Genomic DNA, 20,055 nt, shown 5'->3' on the forward strand with positions numbered 1-20,055 from the left:
GTGCAAACCTCGTTCCTACAGTGAACACCCCTGCACTCACTGGTGCCCAGGCCACATGAGGCCTACGGAGAACAGAGTCTGGTTGGGCAGCGTGAGCAGAAAGAGCTTTGTTAGGGGCGCTGGGTGCCGGGCAGGTGTCATCGTCTTCTGCACCGGGCTGGCCGGTCTGAGGCGCTGCTCCCTGGACAGGTGGGGCAGCCCCGCGCATGCCTGGGACAGGGACCAGTCAGGTGCCTCCTCTCCGCCGCTGTGCTTCTCCACCCCCTGTTGGTTTTGTTCCTTATTAACAATGCCTTACTGGACTGGGCTGTGAGCACGCCTCTCGTGCAAGGGGGTGGTGGCCGGAACTCGGGGATAGGCTTCTCCAGGGAAGCAGGTGGGCCAGTGGCGGGGGGTGGGGGCGGCCCGCAACGTTCTTTTGAGAGGCCTGGCCCAGGAGCAGTGGGAGGGTGTTGCCGGCCTTGTGGGACTGCCATCCCCCTATTCTCAGGTCGCTGAAGTAGTGAACACTGGCCTTTGCTCCCGGGGTGGGGATTACGGAGTCAGGGTCTTCTGAACCTCGTGTCATGGCATTTTTGTAAGCCTGTCAGTGCGTAACTTCATCACAGCTGTACTTCTGTCTCAAGACACCAGGTTTAATCTGTGTGGTTGATGCTGCGAGCCCCTGGTCGGCAGCATTGAACTCAGGCACGAGCAGAGCGTCTCTGATGCATGCATTTTCCCCATAAGGCATGTCGCAGCCTTCTGCTTAGGGACACCAGACAGCCCTTCAGGACTACCCTTGGGGGTCATTTTAAACAGCAAAAACACCAACAAACAGCAGAGCAAGGCCAAAAGTGGGACATGTAGCAGGACTGGAGGATGCGTGTTTATGGTGTGGGAGCTGGGAACGTGCATGTGGGACGGCTCCGAATTGGGGCCCCTCTGAGCACCGCAGTGAGTGACCACGAAGATGCCACGTGCTGATTTGGAGTTAGAGGGTACAATTCTGGGTGAGGAGTTGAATTTGTAGACGTGGGGTCAGAATAACGGTGATCCGACTCTACTTGAGTTTTTTTTTATTTTGAAATCCATCTCATTTCTTCCGAGTCTCCTGTGGGGCCGTGCCCTTTGGGCCTGGGGACCAGGACGGTCCCATCCACGGGGAATGTGGGTCGCCCAGGTGCGCCTCCTGCCTTTCCACGTGAACTGCGTGGCCTTGAACCAGTCACTTGACTTCTCTGTGCCCTTCCCTGCTCTGCACAGGGAGTAGTCATCCAGCCAGAGCTGCTGAGTGGACGTGGTCCGTGCACCCCCGAGCAGTCCTGCAGGTCACAGGGCCCTGTAACGGTGTTGTCACCTCCTCTCGAGCCCGGAGCCTGGGGAGGACCTGGCCTAGCATGGGGTCGGTGAAGGTTGTGGACCCCCGAGGTGGCTGTGGGAGGGCACGTGGCTCCCATCTTTCCGTGCGGTGTTGGACAGCCACTGCGGTGGGGCGCAACCGGGGTGCACCAGGGCCGGGGGTGGCGGCCTGCGGTGCCCTAGACCCTGGTGACTTTCCTGTCACTGTCACGCTGATGTTGCTCAGTGATATGCGAGTGCACCGTCCCCAAATGTCACCGAGTGTCACACGGAGAGGACTGCCCTGGGAGGAGTCCCTGAGTTTGGAGCGTCGCCCCCCCACAGAGGTCAATTACGGTGGATCTCAGTGCCGGTAGCTGCAAGGGCCTCTCTGCGGGCGGGTGGCGGGGTGGAGAGGATTGCGGTCCTGCTGCCCTGTCCATAGGGGGACGAAGGGGTCTCTGCTCGTTTCTGAGCCTCCATTTCCCCACCTGTAAAATGGGCTGTTTCAATGAGATCACCCAGAGATCCCCTCCCCCTCCGCACGCTCGTTCTTATCATCGCACACATGATCCACCTGCCTTGGAGGTCTGGTGCCCCTCGTGTGGGCCAGGCTGGTGCTCTGGGGGGAGCTCAGGGAGAGAAGGACCAGCTGGCCGTCTGGTGGGGGAGGGGTGTGTGTGTGTGTGTGTGTGTGTGTGTCTGTGTGTGTGTGTGTGTGTCTGTGTGTGTGTGTCTGTGTGTGTGTGTCTGTGTGTGTGTCTGTGTGTGTGTCTATGTGTGTCTGTGTGTGTGTCTGTGTGTCTGTGTGTGTGTGTGTGTCTGTGTGTGTGTGTGTCTGTGTGTGTGTCTGTGTGTGTGTGTGTCTCTGTGTGTGTCTGTGTGTGTCTGTGTGTGTGTGTGTCTGTGTGTGTGTGTGTCTGTGTGTGTGTCTGTGTGTGTGTGTGTCTGTGTGTGTGTGTCTGCAGACAGATGTACTACATGGGTGTGTTCACAAGCGTCTGTGTGTGTATGGTGTGTCTGCAGACAGATATATGCGTGTGTACATGAGTGTCTGTGAGCCGTGCGTGTGTACGTGTGTCTGCATGCAGTTGTGTACGTAGGCGTCTGTGTGTGTGTACGTGTGTCTGCATACACTTACACGCGTGTGTACATGAGCATCTGTTAGCCGTGCATGTGTACGTGTGTCTGCATGTGGTTACACACATGTGTACATGAGCATCTGTGAGCCGTGCGTGTGTACGTGTGTCTGCATACACTTACATACGTGTGTACACGAGCGTCTGTGAGCCGTGCGTGTGTGTGGGATCTGTCCGTGCGCCCACCTGCCTCCCCGAGCAGTCTCCGTAGGAGGTTCCAGGTGCCGTGACTGGAGTGCGGGCCGGAAAGTAGGAAAGTGTCCGAGAGACGCTGCTGCTCAGCCTGTCCCTTGGTGAGAGTCACCGAGGATGTGGCCCCTGCAGGCAGGGCTGCGGGAGGGCGTGGGGGGGCGCAGGCCCTGTGACCCTGCCGGAGCAGCAGACACCGGAGAAAGGGAGGGGAGGCCTGTCCTATCCAGAAGGGCTGTCGTGCGGAGACTGCTTTCCTCCGGATGACGAGCCACCTGGCCGGAGGGCCCAGGAAGATGACGCGGGGGTGCCCTGAGAGCCGTGGGGGGTCGGCCAGGGGGCTGCCAGCAAGAACAGATGGGGCCTGACTCGGGGTGACTCTGGGTGGTCAGTGGGGGTGGCCTACCCAGGAGGTAGATGAATAAGACTGCACCAGATTCGACCCTGGGGTGAGGGGCAGGGAAGCTTCCAGTATAGCCCACGGGTGACATGAAGCTTTAATGTGCACCTTGACCACCAAGTTTCTGGCCTTGACCCACCGGTGAGTTTCTGGCCACAGGAAGAACTTTGCTGACGCTTGAGTGCACAGATGGGGCCGCTGCACCCCGGGTTTGGTCTGTGCCGCTGCAGGTCGAGGGCTCATCAGCAACGCCCCCCGGCTCGGACGTGGCCCCCAGGCGACCACAGCAGATTCCTGGCACCGTCCCAGTACAATGGGGTCCTGTTGCCCCGCATGCAGGACGCTGGTGCTGCTGGTCAGGAGGCGTCTGGCCACGGGGTGTGCGGAGCTGGCCAGGGAGCAGCGCCATTCACGTTCCTGATCCAGTGGCAACACTCGGGCTGTATCAAAAGTGTATTTGAAGCTTTCCTACTCGAAACTGTGGTTCCGTTTTAAAGTTTGGAAACCAAAGCAAGCTTTGGATGTTCAAACACTTAGCAGAAGGAGGGCCCGCTGGAATCCGGCAGATGAGTCGGCAGTGGGGGCTCTGCTCCGTGCCAGGTGTGGGGGGGGGCTCCTCATCGGCAGGATGGGCACGCTGCCCACTGAGCTCCCAGGGCCGGGGCGCCTCGTCGCTGTGTACCCAGCCAGCAGCGTCCCTTCACTGCTCACCTGCAGCCGAGCCCCTGGAAGCACCCCTCGCTTCCACAGCTCAAGAGTGCGCCGGGGTAAGGCGGACAGTGTCTGCCCCTGGGCGTCCCGCTCGGACCTGGGAAAGCACCTGCCCTTCACACTCCTGACTTTTATGGCCTCCAGCCCCCAGCTCACCTTTCAGGGGAGATTCTGGGACCCCAAGAGTTAATCCCCCCCTGGAGAGCAGGCAGCAGTTGGGAAGGAGGGCTTATCTTATCTGAAATACAAGAGTCTCACTCTCTGTGCTAAGAACCATAAACACGTCCTTCGGGTGTCAACTTAAAACCGGATTGGATCCTGTCATGAGAGTGTGATGTTGGAGGCAGTTTAATGAGTGATGGACCGGCCTGAGCTATCTTGTCCCTCAGAGCCCGTGGATTTTCTAGCCCAAGTGGCATCTGATAAAGTGCCTCAGAATTCACGTCTGGATAAGTCTGTACACATTAACTCACGCAAATGCCGCTGGGACGGCCGAGCACATTGAGGGGCTTTGCCAGAAACAGACAGCGGGCATGGTCGCAGAGGGTCAGCTTGATCTGGCTGGGGTCCTCGGCCCCCACCCCCCAGAGCCTTGGACCTGGGTCAGTGTCCCGTGCACGCGGACGGGTCTGAAGGTGGGAGCGTGTTGGCGTTACCACATCTCCTGGAGCTTTCCAGAGTCAGGCACGCGCACCTGCACCTTCCTCCACCTTCCTCCTGCTGTCTGTGACTGGGGGGCATCACGCCCGCCCATGGATGGCTGCACCTGCTGACACAGTCACCGGCGCCCTGCCTTGGGGACCAGGAGCTTAGTTGTGATCGCTGACGGGTATTCGAGAGGTCAGGGGGCCCGCTAACCTCTCAAAGGATGGCCAGGACATGTGCTACCGGGAAGGGCAAGCAACACTCTGGATGTCGAATGCCCACTCTCAGGTTGGACTGTGGCCCACTGAAGTAAGGCGGATGCCGTCCTGGGTTTTTGCGTGGGAATTGACGTCGAGCTGGTCAATGAAGGTTGAGTCATTACGCTCTCATACGTCAAATACAAAAACGCTGATAATTAAAGAAACACACCGGCCTTGGAAAAAACCTGGAAAGGGGGAGCGGCACTGCCCTGCGATCTCCTGGATGGAGTCATGAGACTTCCGCGGGCGTGTGCCGCACGGGTGCCTACCTGTGGCATGGCCATGGCTTTGTCCCCTGTCCCCCTTCTGTAAACTTGCAAACAAGCTGTTACCACACCACGTCCCCCCGATTCCTGCATGCCTTCCCTTCTGTGTGCCTCCGTTGTGTGAAGGAAATGTGCACCAGGCCCGGAGGCTGTCCCTTCGGTGTGCTCGGTGGGGAGACCTGGTCTCTCCCCCACCAGTTAGAAGAAGGGCGCCCCTTTCTCGTGTGGCTTCCACATAGGGCCTGTGGGGTCACATCTGCCACGTCCCGGACATTTCAGCAAGGCCACCCACACAGGGAAGATGGGGCGGGGCCCGGATGCACGTGTGTTTGCCTGCCCCACCCCCAGCATGCCTGCATCCTCACGCCCCTCCCCTGGCTCCGCCCCAGGTGTTGCCAGGTAACCGGGCTCCTGCCATGCGTGATTCCTCTTGGCCGTGGTGTTGATGGGGGCAAGCGAGGGTGTCTCTGGGACAGGCTGCAGCTCCTGCAGCTCTAGGCTCTCCAGCAGGCACCTGCCCACCCATCCCCCTCCCGGGACCCTGTCTACCCACCGTCCCTCCACCTGCCTTCTGGATCTGTCAGGTGGGGGATTCTGCATGAAGTGCTAGTTGGAGACCAAGTTCTGGCATTAAAAGCTGGAAGCCATGGCCCACAGCATTGTTTTGGGACAGTGCAGGGTTGGAATCGTGTTTAAATTTCAACAAGATTTTTACACACACAATTGCACGTAATAAGGCTTTTATTCCCAGTGCAGGTCCAAGGACAGAGGGCATGGCCATGTCTGATTCTGTTATTGTCCTGAAAGCTGTCATCAGGGGCAGGGCCGATGGCGGGAGGGGAGGCGTGAGACAGTGTGTCTGGTCCCGGAGTTATATTTAGCACCTCCCGCCCAGACTGCAGAGGATCGGGTTTGCAAAGCTTCCAGCCGTTTCTCAGAATTGGGGTTGTTTTAGTGGCAGCTATGACCCCCTGTCAGTCATGGGAGTTGCAAGTGACCCCTCAGATTGCTCAGTGCGTGCGAGTCGGGGGAGTTCCACTGAGGGCGGTGCTCCTGCCCCCTGAATGGAGGACACACATTCCTCGGAGCAAAGCTGTGGGGTTGTCGCCTCGGTCCCTGCTTTAGGGCAGCCGTGTTCCTAGAGGGGTCCTTCTTGGTGGGGACGCCTGGCATGTAGGTGACCGGGTGGCAAGGATGTGTGCTCTAGAGAGGAGGCTTGACGTCGGGTCAGTGGAGGCTGGAGGCGGGCAGGTGCGGGAGCCAGGAATCGATCCCAGTGGACAAATGAAGGCACCTCGACGGACCCCCAGGCCTGCCCCGCTCATGGCCTGGGGTCCCCTGCACACACTGGGTGCCCACCTCGCTGAACGGGCCCCAGACGGTGCTCAGCTGCCCCAGGGAAGTCTTCCTCCCAAAACTGGGAGGCAGAGACATACTTTATGTTCACCTAGCAATGGCTTGTTCACGGCCCGATAGAGCCCACAGCGTCGTGGTCCCTGGGACGTCACTACAGGAAACGGGAATCATTCAGGATCCTGGTGGAAGCGTTCTGAGGGCACTCGTGCTGTGAAAACTCACGAGGGCCTTTTTTAAACTCAGTATTGAATGTGACCCATTTGTTACCTAGAATCTATTCTCACTACCCTTAGACCACACGTCCATGGATATTTGGCCTTGATCTTGGGAATCCTGGTGAGATCTTGGTAGCGATACTTTGCCTTTGGACAAACAGCAGGCCCCAGCGAGCAAGGTGTGAGAGCAGGGAAGCTTCCTTGAAATCCTCTGTCGGGTCTGGTCATGGGCAGCCCGAAAACTTCCCCGTGGGGCGGTCTTTCTGCCTGCGCCCTGCCTGCGAGGGGCCACCCAGCCTCTTGTGCCCCCCGCCAAGTGCTTCCAGAGATCGTCGGGGAACCCACTGCGTCTTCTCTGCATGAGATATGTGACCCCCGCGCACAATGTTACAGCTCCGTAGCGCTGATAGTTTCGAGGCCCGTGTAGACGCTGAGCCACACCGCTGCCTTCCAGCCAGAAATCAGCAGAGCCCCAGAGACCACGTTGTTGCCGGAGAAGTGAGCGCAGACAGCCTGCATGGCTCCGTGTCCTCGAACCCACAGGCAGGAACACTGGGATGTGGCCGCATGTTGCCCGCGGCATGAACTCCGCGAGCCAGGCGGGTGTCGTCACCACACGTTCGCGAAGGCCTGCGGCAGCTTTTTTGTAAAGCATGACACACACCCACCCTGGGCCACACACACGAGGACAGCGAGCAGCGTGGAAGGAATTCTTGCTTCTGAACACCTGACCGGTGTGCAGTTTGCGTCCATCAGAAACGGAGAGAGGAGACCCCGGGTCGGCGAGAGACCCTCTCGTCTCTTCCTCACGACCGGCTCGGCTCTGAGCTGTGCGGGCCTGGCCTCCAGGTTCTCGTCCAGCGGGAAGCTGGGAGCCCGCTCACACCCGGACGCAGAGTGGGTTTCTGCCAGGCCCCACATGCTCCGGACAACATCCAGCTCTGATGTCTTTCCTTTCCACGCGAACTCTCGGGAGAGAAAATACTAGGTGCTCAGTTAGTCACTTCTGTGACGACGGCGACAATGGTAATTGCAGTGTGGGCACAATGAGGTCCACTCCCTTGAGGGCAAATGGATTAGTCAGTGTCCTTCCCTGGCGCCAGGTCGAATAGAATTTCTGGCTCAAGAAGAGTGCATCCCTAATAAAAGGGATCTTTTTCCGGGGTGAGAGCCGGTTTGGGGGAGGGGGGCGCTGCCCTGTGTCTGCTGTCTGCCCCGTGGTGTCTTGCCTCGGGCTGACGGAGCGCGACACGGGTTAAGGGCTCTGATTGGGCTGTGCTGGTCTGTGCAGGTGCGTTCTGTTCATTTACAGAGTAGGAGCGTGTGCCCCTGCCACGTGGCCACGCAGCGAGGGCAGGGGGTAAACCAGTGTAGCAGGTGCAGAGGCCTGAAATATGGTGGAACCAGGGAGGGGAGGGGTGGAAGGAGACTGTGCAGATGTCTGTGTGTGATGAGCACTGAGGAGCTGGAAAGGCAGGAACAGCCTCGGAGAGGAAGGATGCCGGGCAGAGATGTCCTGGCTGACAGTTTGAGGAATGCCAGCCGATGCTCAGACCCTGGTTTGTCAGCCGAAGCAGGCTGGTGCTGGCTCCCCTCTTGGGCTGGAGGCTTGGAACACTGAGGTCTGGCTGAGTGGCTCCTAGGAAGCCTTTTCTCCGCCTCCTCAGCCTCCAGAGTTCAAATTTCACTAAACCTGATTGAGTGAAACCCCGCCCTTGTGTTTACATTGCACTGGCCTTTTTGATGGAATCAGAGTCCCCAGCTTTACCCAGGTCTTCCACCTTGTGCACTAGCCCGGGCCCTGCAGGGGAGGCTGCTGTTCTGGGGGTGAAGGCTTTCTGCATGGAAGAGTGGGGCCCCCGGGTGCGGCTTGGACACGCTGCTGGGCTGTTGGGAAGGAAGGTAAGCCGGGAGCGTGTGCACCCGTGTTGCATGGGTATGTGTGTTTGTGCGCCCCATGCAAGGCTTCAGAGACCTACGTCAGAGCCCACGAACCAGACCACCAAAGGTACAGACGGTGCTCCCGGGAACACGGGAGCAACAGTTTTAAGTGTGCAAGAGGGAGCGCCAGGCCAGCCGAGGGAAGATGGTCCTTGTGTGCGACTTTTCTGGGAGAGGCAGGCAGTGGTGGTTTGGAAGGGGGTTTGTGCCAGCTAGCCCAGGGGAGCTCTGATTCGGCCGCCACGGTTGCCTGTTGTCCTGGCCCGTTGGGTCTGGAATGTGTTTTCACGGCTAGGAGGAGTGCCCACAAGGGAACGGGTCAGACTGCCCAGATAAGCGCCCTGGACAGGACAGGCCCATGCTGGGGCGTTGGCTGGGAGAGGTGCCGTGCCATCGTGCTGTGGAGGGGGCGCTGCGTGCCCCAGTGTCCTGTACCGCAGTGTGCTGAGTCTCGCCCGGGGATAGGCAGGAGCACCCCGAGTCCTGGCGGCCCTGGCTGCGAGCTGCTGGGCCCTGCGGTGGGCGCTCCCCTTCCCGGAGAGGCGGCTCTGCGCAAACTTCCCGGTTGGAATGCTTCACTCCTGCTCTCCCCCCCCCCCCCACTCTGTGTTTCCCCAAGAATTTACAGGCTGCCTCGTTTCTAGAGAACATTCGGCCAGAGCTCATCTTGGCTCCAGACGGAGTGATTTCCAATAGCCCTGTCTTGGCAGGCGAGGTGTCCCTGCCTCCGGCTGCGGGTGCCTTCCTGCCTTGCAGTTCGGGGCGGGGGGCTCAGGGTTTGGGGGCCCGGGCAGCGCTCACTCTCGAGGTGAGAAGGCACACTGTGAGAAGCCCTGTTCCAGGATGCAAGTATTTCTGGGCCCCAGGAGAGAAGCCGGGTTTCCTTTCCTGCCCGTGTGGGTCCTAGCATCTTCTGCTTTTCATAAAACAGAAACCAAGGTAGAAGCAAAGGGTGGCTTTCTTCTTACCCTGTAGCATATCAGAGTCTCTGCATGTCTGCTTCTGGGGATGAGAGGTCATGTTCTCAAAGGCCTAAGTGTGGTCATTGCTTTTGGCTCTCAGTTTACTCTGGAATGAGAAATAATTCGATATAAATGCAGGGCAGTCTCTAATTAGCACAGGGGCAGGATCCTGTTGGAATAAAATAAAAGCAGACCTCATTTTGGGAGAGGTTTACAAGGGCTGTAGTTCTGCACGCCCGAGAGGAGAGACAGATCTCTGCGTGGGTGACTTGGTGAGATAATGATCCCCCACGAGCACCCCCCCCGGGAAGGATACCATCCTGGCCAGACACTTCTCTCGCTTGTGAACAGGGGGCCCTCAGCCCCCGTGGCCCACCTGAGGGAGGAGGCATCCTGGGGACACTTCCAAGACCACCCGCATCTCCCCTCCAGGCCAGAGGATGCAAGGGGTCCTCCACCTGCTCACCCTGGTCTCCCGCTTTGGGCCCATCCCCCTCCAGGGTGCCTTGCTGGGTAAGGGAGCTCTCTGGGCCAGAGGCTGGGACCCGGGTGCACTGTCTACATGATGCAGAGGACACCGAGACGCTCGCCCGACGCCAGAGGTGTGGACGCAAGTGGGTGTCACTGCAGGGTCTGTTCTCAGAATAGAAAGCCGGGCAGCCCATCGCCACCGCTGCAGCTGGTGGCCAGAGCCCAGGCAGCAGGTGCGGGAGACAGGGTCTCTAACCCCCTGGGCATGGGATGCTGTGTTACAGCTGCTGACAGCTTGCGGCGGCCGCTCGGCGATAGGGCTGTGCCGTGGGATGCGTGGAACAGTCTATGGTTGGCAGTTTGGGTCAGGTCAGACGATGACTTACCAACCTTTTGGAGAAATTATTGTAAAAATCCACCTTTTACTTTAGATTTCTATGAAGAATCTGTTTTTCAACTTTATTCCTGAAGGATAAGGTCGGTTGAGTTGAGTTATTCCTTAATCAGATACGCTCTTACTCCCCAGGCTCTGGGCCCAGAGAAGGCAGGCCGGAAGTGTAGTGGATTCCGGAATCCATCACCAGGGCAGGAAGGGGACATGCAGGGACAGTGTTCAGCTTTGTGTTGGTCTTGCGGGATTCCCCCCCGCCACTGACCCCCTATGGTCTCTGGGGAGCTCTCCTTGAACTCCCCTTTGCTGGGTCACTTCTGCACAGATAAGGAAAGTGAGGTCAGAGAGGTTGAGTAACTCACCCAAGGTCACACAGCTGTGGTCAGGATTTTTAATCGGGATTGGAGCCTAAATGGATAGTAGCAGAAAGCCTGGAAGGGAGTGAAGATGTGCCCGTAAATCACTCTGATAGAAAACACCAAACAAGCTTTGTGGCACAAGGGGGATGTGGAGGGGCCCCAAGTACAGTTATCCTAAGGAGAGGAGCGTTCTGAGCACCTCATGAGGTCTAGGAGGTGGAAGGAAGGTCCTAGAAGAGGTGGGGGGAGGGAGCCACAACAGGGTGGGCTCATGGCGCAGTGAGTCTCTTTCTGTCTTGATTTCATGACGGGCTGTGATCCAGGCATACCGCACCTCTGGTAGAGTGAACTCTAGTTAGCCTGCAGCTGACATTCTGTCCCCAAACTCCCACCACGGCCAACATACAGGGCATTTCTCTGCCCCGAATCACCCCTGTGCCCCTCCGCACCCCCCGTCTCTGCCCTAGACGGTCAGGCGGGAGCCCGCCGAGTGCGTGACAGCGCGTGGAGGTGGAAGCAGGGGTGGGGTCCTCTTCTCTCCTCCTCTGGGAAGCCTGCACAGGGCCTGTGGGGACATGGCGATGAGGCGGTTGGTCTGGCTATGTGGCCTGGGTGAGACATGCGGAGGGGAGCTGGAGAGCGCCACGCGGGCCCTGTGGGAGGCGGCAGTGACCATCTTCAGCCAGGTGTGCCGGGGCAGGGAGGGAGCCTTCCCTTTCTCAGGCTCTTGACCCCGGGAGCTCTGGGTGCAGTGGAGGGAACAGGTCACGATTGTGACACAGGAGCCTGCAGTCTGCCAGGCTGCCCACCGCTCTGCAGCCTACAAAGGGGACACAGAACGGCCACTACCAGCCCAGCAGCCGTGGCACGTGGCGCTTAGCGGACCAGGAGCCGTGTCAGGAGCTAGGGAGGAAAGCACAGCCCAGGAGGGAATGCAGTGTGTGGGGGGAATTGCACAGAAAACATCCAGGCGAATTCCTTTCCTAAATTAAATTGCTAATTTCATCAAGGCGGTTGGTCAGCTTTGGGATTCCAGTGTCTTCAAGGCATGGGAGGCCCGGACCTGGGGGTGGGGTGGGGGACAAAGGTCGGGGTGCCTCCCGATGCTCTGTCCCATGCGATGCTGTACAACTTCTATGAGTCTCTGTTCTCATCTGCAAAACGGGTTTTCCGATTCCTGCTTCACAGCATTGCTTTGGGAATTCGGTGAGCTCCATGCCTGGGGCGTCACAGCCCCTGTCCCCACCGCCTTCCCCTCGTACACAGAGCCTTGGTCTTCAGAATGTCACCCTGTTTGCGACGGCGTTTGCTGGAGGATGTCTCTGCATCGTTCCTCTGCAGACGCAGCCTCCCCTGACAGCAGCCACCCCTGGGTATGCGCCCCTCCTCATATCCAGCTCCCTCCTTGTGCCCCTGTCCACCCATCGGATGCCTGAGATGTGCCCACCACCCCGTGCCCTGGGCTGTTCCATCCTGAGCGCGCAGTAGGGATTCTGCGAGGCCTTCTGGCGTCTGTTAGCAGCTCGCGGCCATGGCGAGTACGTGGTTCCCACGGGCGGACATGCCTCGGGGAGTTTTCTGCTCGTCTCCACTGAAGACTTGCGGGGAGGACCCTGTTAGCTCTTCTCAAGTGAGAACTGGCTTTGTAAGCGGACCCAATGCGATAGTAGAACGCGGGGGACGGAAAGGAGGGTCCAGGGAGCTGAATCAGCCCGTCCGGTTTGTCCTGTGTTGGAATGGACTTCTGTTGGAAGCGGGGCCAGCGGACAGCTGAACCAATTACAAGTCACTTCTATGCCTTCTTGGCTTCAGAGCGGCTGGTGCCTGGGAGGAGGCGGAGTGGGGTTCAGCCGTCCCTTTGGCTGATTTTTGACACACCTGGGCGCACAGGTGGGTGTTGCTTAATCTGTGTTCAGCCAGGATGGGAAGGAGTGTTTTCTTTTCTGTCTCTGTACATATTTTGGTCTCCCCCATTTTCTTGCATTCTTTTTGAAATGCTTTCTGAGCGCCTGTCTCGCTCCTGGTGGGAACGCCCCCTGTCAAGGTCAGGTGGGGGTGGGCAGGGCTGGGGCGGGGTGTGCAGCCTGCCCGCACTGCTGTGCCAGGAGGCAGGAAGGAAGGCCCATTCCGTGTTTTCTTCCTTCTTGTTCTTTTCCACATGATAAACCGTCCTGCTGTGTCATGAAGCCCTAATCAGAGCTGTATTTACGTTCGTTTGATTTTTAACTAGGCCCGGGCTGCGGCTACGGGGAAATCATTACCAGGCTACTCCCTGGTCTGCTTTTGAAAGGAGCCCTGGGTTCTGGCCGGAGGCGTGGAGGCAGTGGAAAGGGAAAGGTGACACAGAGTGGGAATGCCTAGGGGGCGACCATGTCCCCAGTTGAAAAGCTGCAGGAACTGGGCAGGTGCCTCTCCCTTTCTGAAACGAGGGTCTTCGTTGGCAGAACGAGGATGGAGCCAAACTCCCTTTGAGCTGGAAATACAAAGTTAAAATGAGTCATTTATACAAAAAGATGCCAGGGGAAGAGGATGCCCTGGGTGGTACCTTCTAGAATTCTCTGTCCTTGCCCCTACACCCACCCCACAGGGGCCACTTCATAGCATCTGGGTTTGGAGATGGTGCAGAAGTTCCAAGGGAGTGTGCTTCCCTCGAGGGGGCTGCGCCCCGCCTGGCCCCAGGGTCGGTGGCGGCAGCAAGACACCCACCACAGCCACACCGGGGACCGGGGACCACAGCCGGAGTCTGGGCTGCCCCGGGGCCCTGGAGTAATACTTTCCCCTTCTCTTTTCCAGACCCCGGCCACATCCCAAGGGTCCTCTGCCATCACCAGATAAGGGTGTCCCTAACAATTGAGCAAAGCCCCTGGGGCTCTGCAGAGCTGGGACGGGGCTCCTGTTAGTTTCCTGGGGAGGGTTCAGCAGGCGGCTATGGGAACCCCTGACTGCCGTGTTCACGCCAGGGTCAGGAAACACAACAGCAGCCCCGTGTGGGAGAGCTGGTCCTTTCCCGCGTGCTGCGCCAGGGGCAGACGGCGCGCAGGTGGGAAGACACTGCTTGCCAGAAAGCCTCAGCTGCGCAGGTTTGAGCAAGGGAGGACAGGACAGTGGGGGAGACGGGAGTGGCAAAGACACCGTGCCACTGTTATGCACCCACTGCATGCCCCCGCATTGTCGCACACCTGTGCTAGTGCCCGGAGACATTTGGGCAACCCTTGGGCGTCCGGCCCCTCCGCCTGCTGTTGGGCACGTTGGGCCAGCTCTACCTTAACCACGTGTGTGTTCTTCGGCGTGTTGGAGCCTCGGTGTGGGTGACGTCCGGTACTTCTGCGTGAGGAGCCTCGGCTGTCACGGGCCAGGCTCGCGGTGGGCGCCGCTGCTGCCTGGGAGAGTGGGGGCCCCAGGGCTGCGGGCACTTCTGCCTTCACACCGTGTTGCTGTGTGTTCATTTTGGGCTGGTTGGTTGTTTTCAGTTCTTTGGCCCACTAAGATAGAGGAACTTTCCAGACTAGCTCCCCAGTCTTTCTTGTATGAGAACATGCTAGAACAATGGCTCTCTTAGTTACTCAGTGCCCACTTGGTACCAGGGTCTGTTCCCTAATTTTGGGGGATACCACAGGTACCCAAACCCCCAGCCCTCCTGGAGCCTGTGTTCTCGTGGGGGGCGCACATGGTACATAACACGTGGGCAAAGCGGCAATTATGCGGTTGTAGGTGTGCCACGGACGGCACCCCCCCCCCGCCCCCACCAGGGAAAGGATGGTCAGGAAAGCCCTGCTGAGCCAGGACAGAGAGCAAGGGAGGCAAAGAACAGCAGGAGCAAAGGCCCTGGGGCAGGTGCAGGTGTGTGACTGCTGTGGTCTGGGAACAGCAGGGTGAGGCAGGATTGAGGCCCGGAGGGAGGGCCGGGCTCCATCCACCAGGGACAGAGATTTTCCCAGTGATTATGGCCTGCTGGCCGCCTGTATGTGTGTTCTGTCTTTCCTCTTACTGCACTAAAGGATGGGGATAATCACTCCATTTCGTAAATGAGGAACCAGGGGCTGCAGCTCTCGATGTGAGCTGAAGGCACAGAGCATGAATGCAGAACGGGAACGCAGGCATCGCATTCCTCCGCTGAAAACCAGTCCGGTTCCTTCTTACAGTAGTGGAAACCCTTGCTCAGAGTACGGGGTGCGGTCCATCGGGGCCAGAGGCCCCTTCCCCTTCCCTTGCCCCATGGCCGATGTTTCCCCCTCCCCAAGATCCCAGGTGGGTGTGTCTGTGGGCACATCCCGTGCCTTTGGGAAAATCCGAGCTCCCACCAAGGGATCCGCAGGTTTGGGCGGGTCTGTTTTGGGGCTTCATGGACGCGGAGCCTCTTCTTTCCCCGTAGATGGAATGTGTGGCCTGTGATGTGTGTGTGTGGTGGGGAGTTGAGGCGAGAGCCAGTGCTGGCGTTTGTCTGCCTCCCATCCCTGCGCTGCCCGTGGGAGGGCCCTGAGCACCCCCGGGGGCTGCGGATCCGGCCTTGCACAGAGCCGCTGTTGGGTCCACGACAACCGCGTTGCTTTAACGTGTTTGTTATTATCTTGACGTGGCTCCTGCTAATAAAAATGATGACACGGTACTCATGACCCCCCCAGGCCAGGGGATTTCCTGCCCTTGACCACGCCATGCAGACCCTTCCTTGTGGGGCTGGCCAAGTGCTTCTAACTCAGAGCGATTCATGGGCTCTTTTGCCCAGTTCCTTTTTTTTTTTTTTTTTTTTTAAGTCATGATGTCTCTGCATTTAATTGAGATTTGGGGAGCAGGACGTGGAGGTCACGGACGCACAGTTGTGGCGGCAAGAGATGTGCGTCTAGAATTCGCAGATGCCTGCCTGGTTGTGCTCCGGCCCCTCCCCCGTCGGCCTAGACTGCTGCGACCCCTCTGTCACCATCAAGGTGGCGTCTGTGATTCGCACAGAGCAGAGCCCCGGACGAGAGCCGCCCCTGGCCTTGCACTCTGCCGATGGAGGGAAGGCGCGTGCTCAGTGGGTCTTACGGAGTTAGACACCTCCTGGCATCGGGGGTCTCCCACAGAAGCTGAGTTGAACACCTGTTTTTTCAGGCCCGTAAAGCCCCTCATTTGGGAGCCGTGGAATTCGGGGTCTCTGTGGCATCCTCTGGTGTGGCTCACAGAGAGTCGCCTTTCCCTTGGAGCCCGGGGTCCGACGGGCCTGGGTTCTGGTCCCACCTCTACCTCCCAGCAGGTGCCTGACCTCGGCCAGTTCCAGATTCTCGTGGAGCTTTAGCCCAGTAGGTTTGAGAAAGGAAGGACAAGTTAGTTCACGAGACAGGCTCTCCTGTGATAATGGGAGGGGGCGGGTGCCTGCCCTCCAGCAGGCGCTCAGGAACGCGGCCAGTGTCTCCCGTGCCGTCACCCTGATGACCCCGTGTCTGAGTGCAGCACCTGCCCTGACTTCGAGCTCCCACCACGGGGTGTCGGTCCCGGGCACTTGGTGTATTTACAGTATTTTGTGGGTCTTCCCCCGACCCCGCTCTGCTTTAGATGCAGGTCGATGTGATTGCACGCTGCCTTCGGCCTGCTTCTCCTGGGCACAACTGAAATAAGGAAGCCCGGGGTCACGCGTGCTGTCCACACAAGAGCCCCCGGTACCCCGCAGGTCTCGGTCCTATCTTATCACCCCAGCATTTCCAAAACCGCTGGGAGCTGCTGACCGTCCCCGCACACCCTGCACACCGGGGCCCGGAGCCTGAGTCCAGGGTAGGTTCCCCTGGAGGCCCAGTCGCCACGGGCACGCAGTGGCTCCCAGGTGCCCAAAGGGCGTGGGCACAGCCCTCGGCAGCCCCCTCATTGCGTTCTGCCTGCCGTGTCACTGTGGGAAAACACAGGAGGTGCTGACACAAGCTTCCCCGGGACCCAGGCGCTTCCCGACTGCCCGGCGGCAGGTGGAGACCAGGGCCGGAATTAATCATAGTGGCAGAGGCGTTCGCTCTTCCCCCACTCACGGCCTGGCTTGCGTTTCCCGACAGTCCTGGCGGGCGGAGGCCAGAGCACAAAGATCTGCTTCCCGTGTCCTGGGTCCTGCTGTGCCATCATCGGACCTTCTTGGTTGGAGGGATGCTGTGCTGTTGGGAAGTTTGGCGATGGGTTTCTGCCTCTCTCTCTCCCTGTGAGATTCAGGGCCCCAGCCCGTCTCCCACGTCCCACTTCTTCACTCCTGGGGCTTTAGGAGCTCAGCTGTGCTCAGCATTCAGGCTGCTGACGAAATTAACTTTGAGCCCTTGGGGCAAGATGACTCTAAAGTGCGGAGAATCCAGAAGGTTCTCTAACTGACGGTTCTCTTTGCCCAGAAAGGTAGAAAGGGTCCTGGGTGCCGAAGCTGTTGGGCGATTTGAATTGCTTTTGCTGATGCTCGTGTTGCTGGGTTGTGGATAGATTTTTGGGGTCCTAGAGGGTACTCGTCCCCAGTTATGGTGAGTTGTCTGTTGGGAGTTCGTTTGTTCAGGAAGATGCACACATGCATCCCAAGAGCCTGAAGCTCCCTTTTCCAGCCTTGACTTACCGCCCATCTCCCGTTTTCTCCCCCAGTGCTGCACACACAGGGCCCCGTTGATGGCAGTCTTTACGCCAAGGTGAGGAAGAAGAGCGCCTCAGATCCCAGCGTCCCGGGGGGATCTCCGGCCGTCCCCACCGCCGGCAGCCCAGACCACGGGGACCACACCCTGTCCGTCAGCAGCGACTCTGGCCACTCCACCGCCTCCGTCAGGACCGACAGGACCGAGGAGCACCTTGCCGTGGGGCCCAGACGGGGCCTGAGCCCCCAGGAGAAGGCTGAGCTGGACCAGCTGCTCAGCGGCTTTGGACTGGAAGATTCCGGAAGCCCCATCAAGGATATGACCGATGGTCCCAGCAAGTACAGCGGGACACGCCATGTCGTGCCTGCTCAGGTGCACGTGAACGGAGACGCCACACTCAAGGACCGGGAGACGGACATCCTGGACGACGAGATGCCCGGCCATGACCTGCACAGCGTGGACAGCATCGGGACCCTGTCCTCCTCGGAGGGACACCAGTCGGCCCACCTGGGCCCCTTTGCCTGCCACCAGAGCAGCCAGAACTCCCTCCTGTCGGAGGGGTTTGGCAGCAGCCCCGGGGAAGATGCCCACGGCAGCCTTGCCCCCGACCTGAGCCTCGGCGTGGACCCCCTGTATGAGCGGGAGCGGGTGTTCGGGCTCCGAGAGTCCAAGCAGCCGCAGCCGGTGCTCCGGAGGCCCTCTGTGTCCGCCCAGACGCAGGCCTACGGACAGAGTGGCTACTCCACGCAGACCTGGGTGCGCCAGCAGCAGATGGTGGCCGCCCACCAGTACAGCTTCGCTCCAGACGCCGAGGCCAGGCTCGTTGGCCGCGGCCCCGAGGACGGCTCCGGCCTGGTACAGGCCCAGCCCAGGGTTCCGGTCACCCCCACCCGCAGCACGGGCAGCAGAGTGGCCCTCCAGAAGGGCATGGGCCCCGGGCCCCATCTCCCCGACGCACAGCGGCCCCCTCCCGGCAAAGCATTCAAGCCCAGATTTCCAGACGTCAGAGTCGTGAACGGGACTGGACCAGAGCCGAGCGTGGACCCCTCCCCAGGCTCACCCACCCTGGACATCGACCAGTCCATTGAGCAGCTCAACAGGCTCATCTTGGAGCTGGACCCTACTTTTGAGCCCCTCCCCACCCACATGAACACACCGGGCAGCCAGGCCAACGGCCCCATGCCCCCCGACAGCGTGGGAGGCGGGCTGCGGGCGAGTGGCCTGCAGGACGTAGGAGACGGCCCGGTCAGGGCTTCCGGGCGGCAAGGTGAGTGGGCCTTCCACGGGGTGCACGCTTGTCTATGTCTTACAGGACGGGGCCTAGCAGAGGAGCTCCGGGCTCGTCCCTGGGTCCAGGGGAGAGCAGCAGACACGATGGGGGGGCCCTGGGCACAGCCTTGTGGGACAAGTCCTCAGCTGTGCACCTAGCTGGCCTTGCAGGGAGTGGGGGGCTGCTCATGGCTCCGGCAGGCCCCAGAGGCTGGAAGACTTGGGAGTGGGGAAGGATGGTGGGGATGAGGGAACCCGGGCCTAGCGGGGCCTTGGCACAGAGGGGCACAGTCCCTGTGGGGGCCTCGGTGCACCCCTGCTGCGGTGGGGCCATGCTGACTCAGGAGGCTAGGTCTGCAGGGCTCTCGTCCCTGGGACGTGTGGTGTGGGGACCAGGGCCGGCGGGGGTGGCTGTAACGGACAAGTGGTGACCTCCATGTGTCTGCCTTCGTGAATGTGGGGACCCATGTTGGGATGGGGTCTGTGACTCGCTCTCTGTGTCAGGGAGGCATAAAGCTGGGGGGCCCCCGAGAGCTGGCCAGGTGGGCTTGGAGGGCCAGCCAGCAGGCAGAGGGTGCTGGGATGGAGGGAGGGGTCAGGGCAGGGAACAGTGTGTGAAGGCCACGTGGAGAAGGTGCTTCCGCACACAGAAGGTGGAGCCCTGCGGGAATCCAAGCCAGGGTGCCCCGGATGTCTGGGAAGGCTGAGGGGGCTGCGTTCTGGACACCTGTCCACTCTTAGGCGGGGCCTGGACCCAGAGGCCACCTAAAGCCTGTGAGCGTGGTGCCCATGTGAGGCCAGGCTCTCCTGCATTGGAATGTCAGCAGGCTCCCTGGGTCCCCAAGGCAGGCCCACTGTCACCTCCCTGTCCTTCTGTGTCTGACCCTGAATGCCGTGTGTCATGCCGAGCCAGTAACACTGAGGGACGGATTAATGTTCCCTGGGGGGCTTCTCTGGACCCCTTTCATCTCCTTAAGGCTCCTTGGCTGCAGGGGTAGAGTCCCGTCTTAGAGCTGAGTGTTCGGAGGTGTCAGGAGACCAAGAAGGTCACGCGGGTCACATGCAGTAGAGCAGTATTGGGTCCCCGGTCTGCACCCAAGCGGCCTGCCCGCTGCCGGTAGGAGGCCTGTTCCAGACCCCTTCTGGAGCCGAGCCGATGCTAAGGGGGCGGCTCCCAGCGGTGGGAAGGGGTGGGGCGTGCCGTGCAGCTCCAGAGCGAGGCTCCTGCTTTCCTGAGCACCCGGCGGAGAAGGGCGGCCTGCCTGAGACTTGCACAGCGTCGGGCATGAAGGAGCTTGGCCGTGTGGAGTCTCACGACAGCCCACAAGGAAGCTTTGCCTGTCCTTCTGGGACAGCTTGTCTTGATAGAAATCCCATCAAAAGAAGGCTCATGTCTGTAGCTCTCAGACTTTCACACTGAGGCAAAAGGGAACTTCCCTCCCTGGCAGGTATAGAGAATACTGGAACCCATTTGATTTTTTTTTTTTTAAGATTTTATTTATTTATTTGCGAGCTGGGGGAGAGAGAGAAAGCGTGTGCATCCAGGGGGAGGGGCAGAGGGGGAGAGAGAATCTCAAGCAGACTCCATGCTGAGTGGAGCC

The 20,055-nt window shown here is 59.7% G+C and overlaps 1 protein-coding gene across 17 annotated transcripts in view; it reads left to right on the plus strand.

Annotated features, from left to right (window-relative positions):
- Positions 1-20,055, plus strand: part of TNS3 (tensin 3) — a 214,607-nt gene that overhangs the window by 131,874 nt on the left and 62,678 nt on the right. For all 17 annotated transcript variants that reach the window (XM_026501953.4, XM_026501970.4, XM_057304562.1 and 14 more), the window contains one exon: positions 17,199-18,452. In XM_026501953.4, coding sequence (XP_026357738.2) covers positions 17,199-18,452 — 1,254 coding nt within the window. The remainder of the gene's footprint in view (positions 1-17,198; positions 18,453-20,055) is intronic.

The sequence above is a fragment of the Ursus arctos genome, unplaced genomic scaffold (assembly GCF_023065955.2).
Source record: "Ursus arctos isolate Adak ecotype North America unplaced genomic scaffold, UrsArc2.0 scaffold_3, whole genome shotgun sequence".
In the NCBI taxonomy this organism is placed as follows: Eukaryota; Metazoa; Chordata; class Mammalia; order Carnivora; family Ursidae; genus Ursus; species Ursus arctos.